Source organism: Hyla sarda, chromosome 5 (genome assembly GCF_029499605.1).
Source record: "Hyla sarda isolate aHylSar1 chromosome 5, aHylSar1.hap1, whole genome shotgun sequence".
NCBI classification, from domain to species: domain Eukaryota; kingdom Metazoa; phylum Chordata; class Amphibia; order Anura; family Hylidae; genus Hyla; species Hyla sarda.
In genome coordinates, this window is record NC_079193.1 from 74,110,626 (window position 1) to 74,131,901 (window position 21,276).

The window sequence follows — 21,276 nt, forward strand, 5'->3', positions numbered from 1 at the left end:
CAGCAGCCGATAAGTACTGGAAAGATTAAGATTTTTTAATAGAAGTAATTTACAATCTGTTTAACTTTCTGGAACCAGTTGATATGAAAAAAACTGTACCCCTTTAATGTTAGCAGACTTTCTCTGAACCATTTCTTTCTAAAGTTTTCCTATTTAGCTAACTTTTTTAACACATTGGATTAAAGGTGTTGCCTGGGACATATTTTTTATTTTTGCTGCAAAATTAAATTAACGTAAACTTACCTTCTCCAATCCCCTGCTGCCGCTGCCCCGCAGATCCTGATGCTCTCCACTTCTTCCTGCTTCTGATTATGTGCCAACCCTGCAGGAATCGCTGTGGCCAGTCATCGACTGAATGGGCATTTCCTGCAGGGTCAGCTGAAGCAAAGAGTATTGGAGAGAGCATCAGGGACAGGGAGCTGTTGGCAGCAGCAGGGGTGGAGGATTGGAGCAGGTGAGTATTACTTTGTGAAGCAACCGGGGTGCTGCAAAAATAAACAATAGAATACTGTCCTGATGGCTTGATCACAATATATAGACAATGGCCCTGATTTACTTAGAGTGGAGTGTTTATTCTGCAGTGATTTCAATATCACTCGTCTTTTTTTTTTTTCAGGCTTATTTACTATTCTGTCGCACATGTCGGTTATTTTTCTGTCACCCTTTTTTTGTGTCGCACAAACTCCAAGCTAAAGAAATTAGTTGTGTGTCAAAATGATTTAGACTTGTTTGTTTAAAATTTTTTCCATGAATCAAAAGTATTCATGTTATATAATTTTTCGAACATTACAACAATTCTCCTTGTTTATCAGCTTGGGTGTTAAATTAATTTAAACCCAATATTGCAAATGTTTTAAAAAGAAAAAAAATATATAAACATTAAAGGGGTATTCCAGGCAAAAACTTTTTTTTATATATATCAACTGGCTCCGGAAAGGTAAACAGATTTGTAAATTACTTCTATTAAAAAATCTTAATCCTTCCAATAGTTATAAGCTTCTGAAGTTTTCTGTCTAACTGCTCAATGATGATGTCACATCCCAGGAGCTGTGCATGATGGGAGAATATCCCCATAGGAGCTGGACAGCTCCTGGGACGTGAGTCATCAGAAAGCAGTTAGACAGAAAACAGCAACTCAACTTCAGAAGCTAATAACTATTGGAAGGATTCAGATTTTTTAATAGAAGTAATTTACAAATCTGTTTAACTTTCCGGAGCCAGTTGATATATATAAAAAAAAGTTTTTGCTTGGAATACCCCTTTAACTATCACAAAAGCATTCAATATTTTATTCATAAAAGTGTTGAACTGTACAAAATGCTTTCAGGTTATAAAACAAGTTACTTTCACACAAAACACAATGGTAAACAGTCCCTTGTTAGAAATCACTCCATTTTTGGAATTTCACTCGGCCTCTTGGCTTTCGGTTATTGTGTGAGGCAAACCCACACTTTTTCTGGAGTGATTTTGGAAGTACTCCGAGTATTTTCTTTGTTTTTGTCGGTAAAACGCCCATTTTTGCATAAAACACGCCCATTTCAGAGTGAAAAAAAAACACTCCGAGTGGTTTCTAAAGTGTCGGTTGTGCGTCTCAAATTTGGTCTCATAAATAGTTGCACAGACGTTGCGACAAACATTTTGGCGCAATAACCGAGAAAAAGAGTCGGTTGGACTTTAGTAAATGAGGGCCAATGTGTATGAGACTAGAAAATCATGGCTGCTTTCTTCCAGGAACAGTGGCACAGCTGCCCACGGGCTCTGTCTGGAAATACAGCTGTTGTTTTAACATAAATGTGTTGATAACACTTTTTTGTAAAGAAACCAGTGTAAAGATTGTCACACTACTATTATCGCTGAAGGAAGTTATGTTTAGGCATACATATTCTCTGCAGCAACCCCTGTGAAAAGTGAGCATTCTACGTCTACCATTGAAATAAATGGTCATCCATGTAATGCATGGACACGGTGGATCTACATTCACAAAGCAGCTCCACAGTATAGTATATAGAGGGTTTCCAAGTGAAGGACCTCCACCCATCCACCCTGTCTAGTCTATATGAACAGTATGGCATATGGGCAGGGGTTCTTTTCATAGGGTTAACCTGTTATTGGGGTTGAGAAACAACCGTATGCGGAGCTTATTCTGGAAGAAACCCGTGTTTTTCTTATCTCATGCAACCACTTTAAATGATAAACTAAAGCTTGCTATTAGTCTTAGAAATGTATAGGCAATCAGCAGAGAAGAGAAGAAAGCCGGCACATACGAGACTAAGCTTGGGGTGGGCCGCAGGATGGCACACGGGACATGATTCACAGAAAGCCAGACAAGCAGCATGTAGCACGGAGACCAAAGAACATGGAAAGAGGCCGCACTCACCAATCAGGTCTTTATTCAAGTCTTGCAGACATGTCGTCAAGACTTGAATAAAGACCTGATTGGTGAGTGCGGCCTCTTTCCATGTTCTTTGGTCTCCGTCTTAGAAATGTTCTTGCATCATTGTAAATCTATAGTTAGATGCATTTTCTGGGAGATTGAAGATAGCCTCCATTCAAATACATGTATTGTTTTATTATCCTTATTAAGTATCTGCAGACTAAGCGATCTGTCATTGAAGATTTTACACATTTATAGATTTAGCTCCTGCGAGTGGTGTTGGCCATTCTGAAGGCTCCGTCACAGCAGTGAATGGAGTTCGAATATAAGCCTGTGTCTTTCATCTCCTCTGTAATCTCCCAGCCCCTGGTACAAGTTAAAATTTAGAAATAGAAAGCTTTTCTTTTATTTTGGTATTTACAGCAGAGCACATTTGAGTATTTTTAGGTGATTGTAGATCCATTTGTTGAGATGTCTCTGCGTTGTCTGTGTGGCACGTTGCTGTGATATGGCTCATTACTTTGTCTAACCCCCCCCCCCCCCCCCCCCCTGTGTTTTCCATGCAAAAAATCCACCTTGTGTTGTTCTCCTCCTGGGCTAAAATCGAAGCAGCTGGAAGATTGATAATCGGGAAATCATTTCCTGCTTGTGGCGCTTTCTATTGTTTTGATTTTTCAGAAGCAGTAAACACACCATGTGCAAGTCGTATCTCCAGCTCTCATCCGAGGGGATGGAAATAGGGTTGTCAACATGTTAGGAACAGTATCAACCCTGCAGCTTTCATTGTCTTCTGTTTTTATGCATTGTGTCCATTGTTTTGATTCCACTGTAGTAGCAGCTTTGTTCCAAAGCAGGAAGAAAATTGACATTTGAGTGGTGTATACAGATGACCTCAAGTCCAGATGCGGGCAAAACAAAGAATCTCAGCCTCACGTTGACTCGTTGAGAAATGTTTCTTGGCATCAGCTGTGCCGTATTGTGTCTAAAAAATTATGATTCACTTCTGCTCCTTCATCTCTCAAAAAAAAAAAAAAAATAAGCGAAAGCGTTTTTTATGCATAGTAGGAGAGACAATATGAAAGTATAGCTCTGTGAAGAGCAGCATTTTCCAACCAGAGTGTCTCCAGAAGTTGCAAAACTACAACTCCCAGCATGCCCGGACAGCCGTTGGCTGTCCGGGCATGCTTGTAGTTGTAGTTTTGTAACAGCTGGAGGCACTCTGGTTTAAAACATTGGTGTAGTGGCTTTCATGTAAGTCCTTATTCCTGCATATCTATATGACATAGTGGATACCTGTAATGCGGTTCAGTACCCCCAGTTCTCAGATGTAGTAGGGATATCAGGTGAGAAAAATCACATGGTACATCGTTTTTGGTTTAAGCAGAAAAAAAAAAAAATTTCTGCAGCAAAAAGTTCAAAAAGATTTACTCACCAAGCATGGCAGCAGAGTCTAAACTCAAAACAAGCCCTTCATACCAGCCCAGTAAGGGTGCATTTACACCACACTGTGAGTATAAGGTCATCTCATATTTGAACCGTACCCGCTTTGTTGCCTGACTAAAAACCGTGGCAGACCACGGTTTTCAGTCCGGCAACAAAATCCGATACAGCCCAAAAATTAGTCGACCGGAGTCACAATCTGTCTCTGTCCGGCTTATTAAAATGAATGGGGTCTGGTGTGGATACGGCACTCAAAACATGGTGTGAATGCATCCAAAACTTTACGCCAGTGTTTTCCAAACAGTATCTCTCCAGCTGTTGCAAAACTACAACTTCCAGCATGTCAGAACTGCCAATGGCTGGGTGCAACAGCTAGAGACACACTGTATGGAAAACACTTCCTTACGCTATGGTTATATGAATTGTTACCTCTTACAGTGGAAAAAGTTACTTCAGCAGATATATTATTTAAAGGAAAACAGCAGTATCACCTGCAGCAAGCTTAATATACAGGTTTATAGTCCAGGCGAAGCAGATTAAAATGCACTTAACCTGGAAAAAGAAAAATCTGTTTAGCCAATCCTACTTTTCTCCATATGCAAACTTCATTTTCTGAGCACTAAAGGCACAGAAAATAAAATTTGCATAGAGGAAATAAAACAAAGATTGCTCAGGAATAGCTGAACAGATTTCAACCTTTATATCTAGGTAAGTGCGGGGGATGCTGCTGTCAATTTCCCTTTAAAGTCCCCCAAATCTGAAGCTCTGTATTGTGGTAAAATGAGTCTGGTTTAAGTCAGCCATACGGTTATATTTTATACATGTATATGGCAGTACAGATTTGAGCTTGAGCCTTGAAGTGCTAGGGTGACTGGGTATTGAAATCTGTAGGCACAATAGACATGTACATCAGACAAACGCAATATGGACTAAAGTTTAGCCAGACATGTCACAAAGAGGAGCCTAAGGACACCCTATTCTAAATCCATAGTCATTAAAGGGTAAGTCTCGTGGTGAAAAATGAATCCCCCATCCACAGGATAGGAGAGAAGTTTTTTGGGGGATCCGACCGCTGGGGCCCCAGCAGTGGTATATTTCAGTACCACACTGTTATCGGTGAGCTTTAGAACAACCCTTTTACAAATGTTTGTAAAGGCGACTGCATTAGTAGGGGCTGGATTTGATAAACCTATGGCAATTGGACTGAAGAAACATTCAATCATTATAGAGGTACTCCGGCCCTAAGACATCTTATCCCCTATTCAAAGGATAGGGGATAAGATGTCTGATCGCAGGGGTCCTGCCACTGGGGACCTCCGCAATCTCGCATCCTCAGAACCTCACAGCCTCAGAGTCTGCCGGGTCACGACTACGGGGTGGGTGCTGCATGCGAGATTGCGGGGGTCCCCAGTGGCGGGACCCCTGCGATCAGACATCTTATCCCCTATCCTTTGGATAGGGGATAAGATGTCTTAGGGCCAGAGTACCCCTTTAAGAGGTGCATCCCAATACTTATGTCCATATAGTGTATATTTTGTTTTGCCTGTTTTTGTCAAAGGTGTGCCTAAACTGTATTGAAAGTACAATTGACTACCCTTTCTGTAGAAATGTATGTATAGCAGAACTTTTTTTTTTTACTATAGGAGCCAATAGCTGCTATAAGCATCTGTATAGGCATACACTTTCAGCATTTAACATAACATCTTTCTACTCACCAAATAGGAAGAAATGTTGAATGGCCACTAGATGAAGGTCATTCATAATAACTGATGAAGGGCACAAATGTGTTGCCTGTCCATCATGATAGGACTGCATGAGGATAATGGCAATGAATGTGCACAAGAGATGGCAATTGGAGCATCAGACATTGCTGTATGTTGGCAGCAATTTATCTATTTCCAGCACATGGCGACTTACCCGGTGTAATCCCTATAGTTTTCCAAATAACACCCATTACTGAGCATTATGTTTGTATAAATCATATACAGCACAGCGCGTGTTACTCCAAGTATTGTGCCACGTCTACAGCTGTGTGGCCCAGATAAAGAGCCACCAGGCTGTGCAAGAGAGGGAACAAGTAAATTCCTTATTAAAGGAGAACTGCTGTGTACTAACAAGCCATTCTGCTGCTAGTGCGCTATTCTTTACCTGATCATTGACTAGTTAGATTGATAAACTACAGTATAGAGCAGAGCTGCCACATAGGGGATGGATGGAAGTATCATCTAATCCAAAAAATAAATCATGCTTTACTTCTGGGTTCTACAAAAGAAACTGAACTTGTAGTAAGATTGTAATAATTATGGTAATTTCTAAGCCAAGTCTTAAGTGACAGTGCTGTGCTAATCTCTCAAAAACAGAAAATCACATTTACTTGAAGAACTTTGGAAGAGACTGAAGGCTGGGGATTTATATCTGCATATTAATGGCCTGACAGATTTTGCTATATTGTACTGACAGCTCTTTCATTCTTTCTTTTTTTCAGCACATGATAGCCGACACAGTGAGATCACTGAGATATTGTCGGAATAACCAGTTTGGTAAGTAAAGGCTGATATAATAATTAACAAGCTGCATGAAATAGTAGAAACATTATGGCAGAAATTATTTGATGACCTGTGTTATATAAAACAGCAGTACAATATAGAACTTCCTTTCTGGCTGTGCATGTTTGGTTTTTGTGCTCAAGCAACAGGATAGTCCATTAAAAGAAACCATTAAACATAAAAGTGAAGTTTTGTTTGTAAACCAACACTTTAAGGCTAGGTTTACATCTGCATCAGAGGATTCATTCAGGGTCTCTGTCACAGACTCTGTATAAAAAGTGGAAAACAGAGCCCACCAGTGTACTGCACACCATACAACCCATTCACTTTAATAGGGTCAGTTGGGCTTCCATCATGGTGTCTGTTCATTTCTCTGGATTTTAGGAAGTATTCTCAAACAGAGCCTCTGACACACATGTGAACCTAGCCTTAAGCCCGAACTTAAAGAGAACCTGTAACCAAATAAAACTTTTAATATAGTGTTCCTTGTGTAAATAGCAGACACTTACCCATTTACTTGCTTTTAAAATTATCAACATAAATATGTTTAAAATATAATAGAAAAAACGTCCACTAGGTGGCTCTGTTCTGTTCCCTGCCACAATTAATTCAATAAGTTTGGTCTCCTCGCGGCTTGGAACGAGGCCAAACTCAGGAAGTGCTTCTCTTTGCACCGAGCTTGATTGAAAGCTGCACAGAGCCTCATTGAAAGCTGTATAGAGCCTCACTGAAAGCTGCATAGAGCCTCACTGAAAGCTGCATAGAGCCTCACTGAAAGCTTCACTGAAAAGTCTTCTATTCATCACAGCACTGCAACCATGTGAGGGTGGAAGTGGTTCCCCAGCAGGCTTCAGTGATGTCATGTCTGCTGGGAAACACCCACTTTCTCCAGCTGGGAGATTGCACTATGTGAGCAATAAGAAAGGGTGTGAGGAGTGTTAGGAGTAGTTAGGGAACATAGCCTGAGTTAGTTTAGAAAAGTTTATTTGGTGACAGGTACTTTTTAAATCTATATTATTGCTTGGGGCCCTATTACATGGGGTTGTTCATGAGACACACATCTCACCATGTAATATAGGATGTGCGGCCAATGAAATATGGATATAACAATCCAGCAATCGTTCATGTGGCCCTTCCTGCACAAAAAGTGTGGTTGTTTAATGGGCTTTCTAACCAAGCACCAATCTACATGATCGGTATTTGCATCAGAAAGCAGTCAACCCATGTAATACCTTAGGTTCTTCACTACTGGAGATATTCAGTTTGAACCTATGAGAAGTTTCTTATATGCAATATGGTACGGAAACATTTTCTCTTTAGGTATGTTACAAGTTTTGCTCAGTTTCCTGCAGATGCCTTGTTTTCACATACATTGTAAGCTGCTTTGTCCTGTTTACAGTGGAATCCATCAGATAAGCAATCTGACTGGGTCAGTCTCAACCATTATCCCTCCTCTTCTAAACTGACTTATGACCAGATGAAAGATGAACTTTAATGTTATTATAATTACATTTAGAAGTGTGTTAAGAAGAGGAGAAATAAGTGCTGGAAACTGAGCTGTCATGCTGCTTTTTTGATGGATTATATTGTAAACGGCAAAAATGTATGTAAAAAGAAAGGCTGCAGCAGAGGAGAAAATAAGAAAAATTTGTGATAGGAACCTATAGATAAAATGATTTTGCACTGTAATAAATACTAAGCAAGAATAAAAAAAAATGCACTTAACAGAGTTCATAGCCTTTAAACCATATGAATACTAATGTGGCGGTCTAAAGTGCTAAGCTGACCTCTTTATCTGCCCCGATTGCTAAAATAATCTTGGTGATTAGTATTTTTATTATTAGGGCTTATTTCCGTTTTACAAAGTTCATAAAACAGCATAAAATTATACTTAATCCACTTGCTATCCTCTGAAATAAGACATTACACGTCTGTGGCTTCAGAAACATTGTACGAGAGATGCATGGTAAAGGCCAACGAGTGCAAATAGCAGTCCTGAAGGCAGAATATCACCAATGTCAATTTTATGAAGACATTAGGCTAATTTGCCAACTATTCCTAATACCTTGTTGACTATTGCAGTTCCGGAGGGATTCTAACTATCTTCAACCACTATGGGTAACTGAGAAAAGGTGCTAAAAACACTCATTCAGATAGACAAAGAAAGCAAATGACCTCCAGGCCTGATACATATTATGTCTTTACAGAAGACTACACAGAAATCAGTGAGGTGGAACAGTGTGGGCTGAACGTGCCGAGCTCATATCATTTACATGCCAGCAGAAGAGAAACGTTTTATTCTTGACTAAACCCCCCAAATCCAGTAATCACCCTTTAGAAATCCTCTTGCAAATATTTTATTTAGTTGATCCGCTTTCAAAAACAAAAGTAATTAAAGAGCTGAATGCATTTTAGTAGGATGCCAGTCATGCTGTAAATTGCTAAATTCCTAAAGCCACCTTCCCCTAAAGACAAGGACTGAGGGGGTATCTGATCCATTCCAAGCCAACAGAAAATCACATTTTCTTCCAGCAGCTAAATAACATTATTGTGACTTTAGAGGAGAATAAACAGTAGAAGAAAAATCATGACTTTATAGGGATTTCCAATTTCCCTTTCTTTAGACATCATTTAGACTCTCTGTTGAAGAGACTTCCCTAATCTGACATCTCTTATGTCTGTTTGGCTCTTACTGGAAATTTCCATAGGAGGAATATTGCAATCAAGTTTCAGTGGTTTGTTTGCTAGGAGTACTGATTGTTTGCTACAGTGGTGCTATAAGCAAGGTGATACTACAGTGACCCCCCGACTTATGATGGCCCCGACATATGATCATTTCAACATATGATGGCCTCTCAGAGCCCATATCGACATATGATGCTGCTGTGTGTCGGGGCCATCGTACAAACAGCTATCTGACAGCGCTGACAACTTCCGCAACTGACAGACAGTTTTTTAATGTGCCGTGTGCCCCGTTCTGCCTCCTGTTACTCACATGCTGTCCTGCTATCTCACGCAGGCTTCCACTGTGAGCTCCGTGTAAGCCCCGCCCCCCCAGTGCAGCCATAGCCAATAGCCTGCAGCATCTTGCTGCAGGCATCCAATGAGCTGCTGGCTGCCCTCCCCTTCCTTTCCTATAGAGCTGTAGTCGGCAGGATGGTAATGGAGGACATTCTGTCCCCCCTGAAGGTATTTAAAGAACTGTACAGTACTGTATGCGATGTCACACATCACATACAATACATATACACACTATACATCCCATACATCAATGTTTCCCTATCAATGTGCCTCCAGCTGTTGCAAAACTATAACTCTCAGCATGCCCAGACAGTCAATGGCTGTACATGCATGCTGGGAGTTGTAGTTGTGCAACAGCTGGAGGCACCCTGGTTTGTTAAACACTCCCCATACAATGGTCATCCCAGAACCAATTAGCAGTTTCCCATAGAGATATGTATTCAACATACAATGGTTCCAAGGCCCCAGAACCAATTACCATTTTTACATAGACATATGTACTCGACATATGATGGTTTCAACATATGATGGTTCTCCTGGAACCAATTAATATCATATGTTGAGGGACCACTGTATTTCCATTAGGAGCTTTTTGTGCATATCCATTGGGGGAGGGGTCTCACTGTGTGCTAAGACTGTTCACACGTTGCGACTAACTAGTGGTACCACAACAAATTACCGCATGCGATTTAGCAGAAAAAGCTAAATTTATGGTAGTTGTCTAAATTGGTGTAAAATGCTCAATTTTTTTCCATTTTATTCGCAACCCCAAATTCATGCCTCCTTAGACATATTCATAATCTATGAGCCTGAAAGCCCCTCAGCCTTATACCTCCCCCCCCCCCCCCCCCCGAGCCTTAAATTCATACCCCTCTGAGCCTTATACAACCCCTCAGCTTGCTTCATATCCACACTTCGAGCCTTTTTTAAATAAAGCTCTGCCTACCTGACTATTGGCAAGCAAATAGTATAATCCCTATATCTCTTTAGCCACTTTGAAATCAGGGCGTCCAAGGCTACAAAATTACATAAAAAATAATCTTTTTGTTATTCTGACCACAGGTCCTCTTTATTTTGACACTCCTAGCAATTGTCATAATTCAGTGCACCCCATCCCCAAACTGTCACCTACATGTTCTCTGCTGATCAGGGAATCCTGAAGTGTCTTCTGCTGGCCATTAATGTAACCTGCCTGTGTGTACAGGTCACAAGCAGCGTTTGTCAACACCCGCCTGGCAACCTACCTGTATAGGGAATGGCTCTGCATGCATTGATGTCAGTCATTTCTCATTTGGGTTCATAGCTGGGGATCTGAGTGTCAAGGCAAGCTGCTAAAGGGGCCTACCAGATAACTAACACCTTCATGACATGAGATCAGTTAGTCCATATAGGTGATATTTTTCTTGCTTTTTTTTTTTTTTTTTACAATTTAGTATTTATGTTTTGTCTTTTCTTTTTCCCACTTAAAGCCAACGACCTTACCCAGAAGGAGCACCAGGAGGCAAAGTTTTACACAAATCACTTGCTTGTGATTGACAACCAGCAGACTCTCTTTGAGCTATCGCACAGGATAGAGCCTCGGGCGTAAACACACGCCCAGTCTGGACTGAATGACCGCCGATGCCAAGCATGTAGCTTTACAAGGAAAATATTTTTTACTGAGTTTTATCAGTAGCCGGCAGAAACCCATACGAGCATGGAAGAGATATGAGAATGGAGCAGCAGGAAATGGGGGACACTTCTGGAAATCCAGTTTGCTTTGATTCTGCATTAACCAAGAACATTCAACGTGACTGTTTCTATTAAGAAGCTATACCCTGTATTTACAGCCTCTGTTGTATCTGCACCTTGCAGGGGGATAAAACTGGTGCCAGGATGCATCATGTCCCCCCCAAATGTCCTCCTCTTCTTTTTCAGCTACTTGTGTTCACGTATGTCCCATAGAATATACGCGCAGAGTAGAATGTCTCATCATCAGTGGCACAGGATAGAATTGTCCCATTCTGAAGGTTTGCAGACCACGGTGTAAGATGCCTGTGAAGGAGAGACGACACGGTGGGCACCATGATTACATTAGCTGGAAACAGCTCATCAAGCTGCACTTATTAATATTCCTCATAGCTGCGGGGCAGAGGTGAAATGGAGGGCAGCGGCGGCAGAGCGACAATTGGTTAAACCGTTTTTCATGGCTTATCACTGATAGCATCTCGGATGGATGTAGCGGGACCTGGATTTGCCCAGTTTCATTATGTATGGTATGATATGTTCTGTAATGCCTTGGCTGTATTTAGCATCCTTTGCTTTCTCGTTTCTTACTGCCAGTTCCGTGACGCTGGATAGTTCGGGTCCTGTTAAGATTTCAGTCTTATTAAATATGCAAAAATAAATTTCTAATTCGGATGCAGGAACATGTTTAGGGCCAAGCTTCTTGAGTCCTCATGTATAAAAAGAAATAAAAAGAAGCAAACAAACAATGGGATGTCATTCGTTTTTATATGTAAGGAAGTGTTTCTCAACCAGAGTGCCTCCAGCTGTGGCAAAACTACAACTCTCAGCATGTCCGGACAGCCAACGGCTGTCCGGGCCTGCTGGGAGTTGTAGTCTTGCAACAGCTGGAGGAATCCCGGTTGGGAAACACTGATGTCAGGTTTACAGAAGTGATCAGTGGGGGTTGGGATCTTGGGCCTAACTTGATATTCTTTAAGCGAAAGATATTGCAGAAATAGCCTATTTCATGATCTACTGAGCGTGAAACAAAACAAGCAGAAACGAGTTTCTAAATATTAATCGAGGAAGAAAACAGCATTTTCTACTAAGTTATTCTGCCCGCAGGTATTTATGAAGCTCTATTTTTATGTGGCTGGAAATGTATTATTTGTACATAGAATGACAAATGACTTTTACACTTGGGGGGGGGGGGGGGGGAGGTCCAGTACAACAACATAGAACACTGCCTTGTATTATCTAACGGAATCCTATAGAATATAATTTGTTTATATTACATCACATACATTTTGTTACTATGGCATGTGCTAGAACCAGTAAAACCTTTCTGTGGTAGAATAGACGGCAGTCTATTCTATGTCCAGGTTAACAATCTTCTAAACGTAGGCCGAACATATTTTTACAGTCGTTCTAACAACAGTATGGGATTAGATACAAGGAAAGAATTATATATGTCATTTAACAGGATACAGTACACAGTGCAGAATTCACTCTTTACAAGGACAGGATATCTTCTGTTCCTCTTGTAGTGAATAGGAAATACATTTTTTGCTGCCAGGTCAAGGACTAAAACAGATTGGGGGTCAGTAGCGATGAACATAAAATATATAATATATACAGTACAGACCAAAAGTTTGGACACACCTTCTCATTCAGAGTTTTCTTTATTTTCATGACTATGAAAATTGTCGATTCACATTGAAGGCGTCAAAACTATGAATTAACACATGTGGAATTATAGACATAAAAAAAAGTGTGAAACAACTGAAAATATGTCATATTCTAGGTTCTTCAAAGTAGCCACCTTTTGATTTGATTACTGCTTTGCACACTCTTGGCATTCTCTTGTTGAGATTCAATAGGTAGTCACCTGAAATGGTTTTCCCTTCACAGGTGTGCTGGTTTGGAGGAGGAGGTGTGATGGTGAGGGGGTGCTTTGCTGGTGACACTGTTGGGGATTTATTCAAAATTGAAGGTATACTGAACCAGCATGTCTACCACAGCATCTTGCAGCGGCATGCTATTCCATTCGGTTTGCGTTTAGTTGGACCATAATTTATTTTTCAACAGGACAATGACCCCAAACACCTCCAGGCTGTGTAAGGGCTATTTGACCAAGAAGGAGCATGATGGGGTGCTGCGCCAGATGACCTGGCCTCCACAGTCACCGGACCTGAACCCAATCGAGATGGTTTGGGGTGAGCTGGACCGCAGAGTGAAGGCAAAAGGGCCAACAAGGGCTAAGCATCTCTGGGAACTCCTTCAAGACTGTTGGAAGACCATTTCAGGTGACTACCTCTTGAAGCTCATCAAGAGAATGTCAAGAGTGTGCAAAGGAGTAATCAAAGCAAAAGGTGTCTAGAACCTAGAATATGACATATTTTAAAAAAATGTTATGTCTATAATTCCACATGTGTTAATTCATAGTTTTGATGCCTTCAGTGTGAATCTACAATTTTCATGGTCATGAAAATAAAGAAAACTCTGAATGAGAAGGTGTCCAAACTTTTGGTCTGTACTGTATATTTTTTTGTATGTCAAAATTAAGATCATATCCTGGCTGTCTCTTCTCATACGGGTGGACCCAATATGGAGCTCCTACTGGGAGCCAGACCTGCGAGCCTGTAACTGTGGTATACTCATTCCATCAATGTATTACAAAGTTGGCCATTTAGTGTTGATTTGCATGTTATACTATATTACCACCACAATAGAGGTAGTATAGAGCCAGGGAAAGCTCGTCCTAATGATAATAGTTGATTGCTTTTCTAAAGCCAACGCCAGACCTAGGGAGATCATCTGATCACTGCTCAGGCCTTAAATGATAAAGGTTTTGTCAGGATGAAAAACATAAGGGGAGATAAATGATGTCTAGGGCTATGTTTACACGGCATAAAATGTGCAAAATGTGTGTTTTTTAGGCGGACATTCCGCACATTTTGTATGTTCCGAGGGCACTAGGACCACTCAGAAATGAACCGTCTCCATAGACAGCAATAGATTTCCGAGCAGAATCTGCAGAAGCAACCTGTTAATTGTTTCTGTGGATGCTGGAAACTCCTGCCGCAGAAAATCCGCCTTGTGCACAGTGCAGCAGAATCCCATGTGGGATTTCCGAGCAGAATATTTTTTGCAAAATTCCACTCAGAAATTCCACCTTGTGAACATGGCCTAATTCATTGACAGTGTAAACTTATTTTAGACAGTCTAAAAGTGCTTCAGATTTATCAAAATGGGGAAGATTTATCACTGAAGTTGTTTTGTATGTCATTTTTCAAGTCACTTTTGTTGCAGTTATTTTGGCGGACGTGCACCATAACTTATCATATAGTCTCAGGATGTGCGATAAGTAATGTGCAAGTCCGCCAGTACTAACAAAATTACTTCCCAACACCATTTCTCATGTTGTAAAGCAGGTTTCTAGAGCGCCACCGAGAGTAGTCTACAGTTCTGGTTTAATTTCATGCTTTGCAGTGACTTGTTTATTTGCAAATGATAAAATAGTAAACACTGCATCCAAAATCTCTACCAAGATAAGTTTGGAAAAAGCACCAAGTTAAAGGGATAGTCCAGTGGTGAAAAACTTATCCCCTATCCTAAGGATAGGGGATAAGTTTGAGATCGCGGGGGGTCCGACCGCTGGGGCCCCCTGCGATCTCTCTGTACGGGGGCCAGGCTCTCCGGCCAGATAGTGGGTGTCGACCTCAGCACGAAGCGGCGGCCGACACGCCCCCTCAATTCATCTCTATGGCAGAGTCGGAGATTGCCGAAGGCAGCGCTTCGGCTCTGCCATAGAGTTGTATTGAGGGGGTGTGTCGGCCGCCTCTTCGTGCGGAGGTCGACACGCCCCCTTCCCACTGGCTGTCGGGGCTCCGTACAGGAGATCGCAGGGGGCCCCAGCGGTCGGACCCCCCGCGATCTCAAACTTATCCCCCCTTAGGATAGGGGCTAAGTTATTCACCACTGGGTCACCACTGGACTACTCCTTTAATAGAACAAAAAAAAAAGCTAAAAAACCATGCTTAAATAGCATTGCGCAGAAAAAAAAAAACACACAGATCAGAAGATTTCTTTAGACTGTCTAATCTAAATTTAGACCAACTACTAGTTGGTTTACTTCATGCCAAAGTTGTGCGCAAAAATTTTGTTGGATTTTTGGTGCACCCTGTCCCATTTAAGTTATGCCCCTTTCCCATGAAGCCACACCCTTGTTTAGGTAAACCAGGCCCCCTTGTAGAGTGAGGCACATATTGTGAAAGATTTTTGGAGCGTGCGGTTTTATTTCTCTCCATATTTTTTATTCTTTTTTTTTTTTTTGAGGCTTCAGTCAATGATGAAAATTTTACAAACTTATACAACATAATAGCACAAAGTGCATGGTTCCCAACAGTGTCCCACCCAATGAGATGACATACATGCCAAAAACGTAATTTGAGTTCAGTTGATGGAATCCAGTGGTTCTAGTTGTGAACAATAGTCATTGTTAGGGCTGGTTCACGTTTTCACGTTTTCTATGCGCTCCCGTATGTTATTCATTTCAATGAGCCGGCTGGAGAGAAACATTCGGTCGGCTCATTTTTGCGCCGTATGCGCTTTTCCCCGGACCTAAAACTGTGGTCAACCACGGTTTTAGGCCGGTTGTAAAAGCGCTTACGGCGCAAAAATGAGCCGATCGGACCGAACGTTTCTCTCCGGCCGCCTCATTGAAATGAATTACATACGGAATGCATACGGGAGCGCAAGGTTTTAGCTCCCCTGCAGTATGCGTCCCATATGGGAGAAAACGTGATGTAAACCCAGCCTTAGCTATGTTATCTGTGGTCAGTATAACTTCTCCATTGTAGACGTCACCCGTATTAGTGAAAATGTGCCATGTGCACAGCAAGATGCGGTTTTCACATCGATTGTGCCGTTTTGGACACTCAGTTTGATTAACCCCTTAAGGACCAAGGACGTATGAGTACGTCCTTGGTCCCGCTCCCGTCATATAACGCGGTGTCCAACGGTGACCCCGCATCATATCACTGCGGGCCCGGCGTCATAGTGAAGCGCGCTATTAATCCTTTAGCCGCGCGCTCAAAGCTGAGCCACGCTGCTAAAAGTGAAAGTAAAAACTGCTGGTTAGCTCAGTGGGCTATTTGGGATAGCCACGGTGAAATCGTGGCATCCCGAACAGCTTACAGGACAGCAGGAGGGTCCCTACCTGCCTCCTCGCTGTCCGATCGCCGAATGACTGCTCAGTGCCTGAGATCCAGGCATGAGCAGTCAAGCGGCAGAATCATCGATCACTGGTTTCCTATGAGAAACCAGTGATCAATGTGAAAGATCAGTGTGTGCAGTGTTATAGGTCCCTATGGAAGCTATAAAACTGCAAAAAAAAAAGTGAATAAAGCTCATTTAACCCCTTCCCTAATAAAAGTTTGAATCACCCCCCTTTTCCTATAAAAAGAAAAACACAGTGTAAATAAAAATAAACATATATGGTATCACCGCATGCGGAAATGTCTGAATTATAAAAATATATCGTTAATTAAACCGCACGGTCAATGGCGTACGCGCAAAGAAATTCCAAAGTCCAAAATAGTGCATTTTTGGTCACTTTTTGTATCATGAAAAAATGAATAAAAAGATCAATAAGTCCGATCAATACAAAAATGGTACCGTTAAAAACTTCAGATCACGGCACAAAAAATGAGCCCTCATACTGCCCTGTACATGGAAAAATAAAAAGTTATAGGGGTCAGAAGATGACAATTTTAAACGTATAAATTTTCCTGCATGTAGTTATGATTTTTTCCAGAAGTACGACAAAATCAAACCTATATAAGTAGAGTGTCATTTTAATCGTATGGACCTACAGAATAAAGAGAAGGATTTTTTACCGAAAAATGTACTACGTAGAAATGGAAGCCCCCAAAAGTTACAAAACTGCGTTTTTTTTTTTCAATTTTGTCGCACAATGATTTTTTTTTCCGTTTCACCGTAGATTTTTGGGTAAAATGACTGACGTAATTACAAAGTAGGATTGGTGGCGCAAAAAAATAAGGAATCATATGGATTTTTAGGTGCAAAATTGAAAGGGTTGTGATTTTTTAAAGGCAAGGAGCAAAAAACGAAAGTGCAAAAATGGGAAAAAAAAAAACTGTCCTTAAGGGGTTAAAGAAAACAGCTGCTTTCAGCTTGTCTCAGTGGTAGAAGCTTCATGATCAAAAGCTTAGCTAATCCGCTGTAAAATGTACACCGCAATGGCGCATTCACCTTTATTAGGCCCACAAAGCTCTTACTTCCAGGCAGATGACTCTAGTAGTCATTACACTAAAACTGCAGACGGCTTCTAGGACGGTCCCCACTGAGCTGACACTGCTGTACCTCTCATAGTGGTCACAGAATTAGCTGGTAAATCCGACATATAATGAGATGAATGCATTGACAATTCTTCACATGGGAGTAGACTAGAGCTGTTACATGTTTATAGACTAATAATTCCACATTGCATGTTCGTATGTTTTTGCATTTAACCGGCTTTCTGTAAACCTGTCTGGCCTTTAAAGCCGCTTTGGCCCTAAAAGGTAACCTTTCGGAGGTTTGCAGATCTAACGCCTCAGCTAATTTTGAGAATAGCTTGCATTCATGTCTGACAGATTCAGCAAATAGGAATACAAAGCTCTCCCTCTCTGCCTTGCCCTTCAATAAATGTGTCAGGTTGTAAGTAGAATAAACACATTTATGCCTGATTAGTCTGTGACATTTCTTGTACATAGTAATAGTGCTTAGGGCACCATCTTGTGGCCCTGAATCAGTATGACAGTCTCAACTTTTAGGTCAATTGTTTCCAATCAGGGCACTAATCCCTCAAACTGTGAAGCAAGTAAACAGTATTAAATTGTTGTTTTGGAGACATAAGTTTACCCATCCTGGTCTTTGTCCTGGTCTTTGTGTCAGCAAATTTCAGGATGATTTTCCTATGCATGCACCATATGCCATAGAAACTTTAATACTTGCTTCTTCAACATTTGTGGCCACAACTAGCTCTATCAATGCCCAGGTTTGTGCCACCGCTGCCTCCCCTGTGCCCACCTCATTTTATAACCTGTATAGAAAACATAAAACTAGATTCTAGTTGGTTTAAAGGGAACCTGTTATAACTTTCATACTGCCTGTACCGCAAGTCATCAGGGTGGTCCTCAGTGTTACTGCCAGACTTTGAGACATCTCCCCTTTACCTAGAGCCAAATTTCCCAACCAGGGTTCCTCCAGCTGTTGCAAAACTAGCTGTGCCAACCTGCACCAGCTGCAGTGATACTACAAGCCCCAGCATGGCTTAGAACCAAGTTTACCAACCAGGGTGCCTCCAGCTGTTGCAAAACTACAACTCCCAGAAGCCCGGACGGCCTTTGGCTGTGTGGGCATGCTTTAAGTTGTAGTTTTGTAACAGCTGGAGGCACCCTGGTTGGGAAACACTGACCTAGAGAGAGATTTTTTTTTTTTTTTTTAAATCAACTGGTGCCAGAAAGTTAAACAGATTTGTAAATGACTTCTATTAAAAAGCTTAATCTTTCCAGTACTTATTAGCTGCTGTATACTACAGAGGAAATGCTTTTCTTTTTGGATTTCTCTTCTGTCACGACCAAAGAGCTCTCTGCTGACATCACGAGCACAGTGCTCTCTGCTGACATCTCTGCCCATTTTAGGAACTGTCCAGAGCAGGAGAAAATTCCCATAGCAAACATATGCTGCTCTGGACAGTTCCTAAAATGGACAGAGATGTCAGCAGAGAGCACTGTACTCGTGACAGAAAAGAATCCAAAAAAAAAAAGTTTCCTCTGTAGTATTCAGCCCCTAAAATGTACTGGAAGGATTAAGATTTTTTTTATAGAAGTGAATCTGTTTAACTTTCTGGCACCAGTAGATTTAAAAATAAAAAGTTTTTCATTGCAGTACCCCTTTGATGCAGCCAGAATACAGAGAGGACCTGTAACTATCATTATCATAAAACTACACATAAACTAAGATTATCCTCCCCATTATAATTCTATTTATATACTCAGCTTCTTGTTTCTATAAACACTCAGTCTCAGATTAGAGACGCACAAACCGCAAATGCTGTTGGAGCACTGCTGGGATTTGTAGTGGAACCCCCAGAACACAATGGAAAGTCATTGTCAGAAATTATACCTACCACAACCTAATATATATATATATACACAGCGGTTTATGTATGTATTCATGTGCGGGTTCTGAACTATAATATATAATGCCATACTATTCATCTCTCGTTTACTTTAGCTGCCAAATACAATGTGTGTGTATAAACGTGGAAGTCATATTAACACATTACCCCTATAGCACTTTGTTTAAAGGCTTATATGTGAATTACTACAATACCCGGAGATTCTCATACTGGTTATATATATCATAATTCAGTCTTACAGTGATAACATATCTGGGTATTAGCTTACCCTTTTATCTTCATATTAGCCATGATTCGGCACAACATTTTTTGCAGTGTGATTATCCTGTGTACAAGAAGATAACAGGAATGAGGCCGGCATTGTAAAAACATATTGGCCGACATTTATCATTGTAGGTGTAAGTGAAGCATTTATCATTGTAGGTGTAAGTGAAGCATTTATCATTGTAGGTGTAAGTGAAGCATTTATCATTGTAGGTGTAAGTGAAGCATTTATCATTGTAGGTGTAAGTGAAGCATTTCTCTACACCTTTTTTTGTGTACTGGGAATGTGTAGGAGCACCAAATTTATTAAATGGTCGCAGAGCATTTGATCAATTTTGTGCAAGTCACATTTTCTGAAACTTCTCTCTTCACATACACCAAAAAGCTAAGCTAAGTCTGGGCTGGTGCAGTTTTAGAGAATTTTTTGTGACTTTGCACCTTTTTTCAGTTCATAAATCCCTTTTATATCATGTGTATTGCCAAAATCAGTGGATTTCAACTCAAAATCAGCAGAAATGTGTAAACAAAAAGGCGCAAATAAACCCTGCTTGCGCCTTTTCTAGACACAAAAAACAGTCTAAAGACAATGATAAATGTCGGCCAGTAAGATTCCGGATTATAATGCAGAACCTCAATATGTTGGATTCTGCTTCATCAGATGCCAATTCATAAAAGGTCAGACTATCTATCAACTGTATATGGCAGGTGGAGAAATTGAAGAGTGCCATGACTGCTGTCTGCCCATGTACATACTGTAGTAAAATGACCCACATCCTCCACCATCAGGGAGTTCTCAGGGACCTCCTGTTTCCAAGGCCTGACCTACTCTAATTGTCCTGGAGGGCATGAAGCAGTGTGACTGTGGATCTCCCCTGGGAGCGTTTACAGGTGGTTTTGTAAGAAGTTGCTCTCACCTCTGTACAGAATCTTGTTTGTGTATTTATTAGAGCTTGTAAGCAATAATTTAAATGTATAATTGCAAAGCAATATGCGGATTTAATTTGTGTAAGCCAATGTAATTTTCTCTTGCATTTCAAATGTTAGAATTTTTTATCTCTCTTTTAAGAATAAAGTAGAAAATCTGTTTACTGACTCGTCGTCTCTAGTGGTTCTGTGATGTTGAAGAGTTGTTTCGGCTGCATGTGAATGGATTTCTGCAAGTCGAATGGTACGCTTGCAGATATTTTTGTATCAAATATGTCATATATTTAACCCCTTAAGGACGCAGGACGTAAATGTACGTCCTGGTGAGGTGGTACTTAACGCATCAGGACGTACATTTACGTCCTAAGCATAACCGCGGGCATCGGAGCGATGCCCGTGTCATGCGCGGCTGATCCCGGCTGCTGATCGCAGCCAGGGACCCGCCGGCAATGGCCGACGCCCGCGATCTCGCGGACGTCCGCCATTAACCCCTCAGGTGCCGGGATCAATACAGATCCCGGCATCTGCGGCGGTTCGCGATTTAAATGAACGATCGGATCGCCCGCAGCGCTGCTGCGGGGATCCGATCATTCATAACGCCGCACGGAGGTCCCCTCTCCTTCCTCCGTGCGGCTCCCGGCATCTCCTGCTCTGGTCTGTGATCGAGCAGACCAGAGCAGGAGATGACCGATAATACTGATCTGTTCTATGTCCTATACATAGAACAGATCAGTATTAGCAATCATGGTATTGCTATGAATAGTCCCCTATGGGGACTATTCAAGTGTAAA

The 21,276-nt window shown here is 41.3% G+C and overlaps 1 protein-coding gene across 3 annotated transcripts in view; it reads left to right on the plus strand.

The window, feature by feature from the left end:
- Positions 1-11,139, plus strand: part of RAPGEF5 (Rap guanine nucleotide exchange factor 5) — a 331,057-nt gene extending 319,918 nt beyond the window's left edge. For all 3 annotated transcript variants that reach the window (XM_056519694.1, XM_056519693.1, XM_056519696.1), the window contains 2 exons: positions 6,300-6,354; positions 10,851-11,139. In XM_056519694.1, the coding sequence (XP_056375669.1) occupies positions 6,300-6,354; positions 10,851-10,969 (174 nt within the window). In that variant the 3' untranslated portion in view covers positions 10,970-11,139. The remainder of the gene's footprint in view (positions 1-6,299; positions 6,355-10,850) is intronic.
- The last annotated feature ends 10,137 nt before the right edge of the window (positions 11,140-21,276 follow it).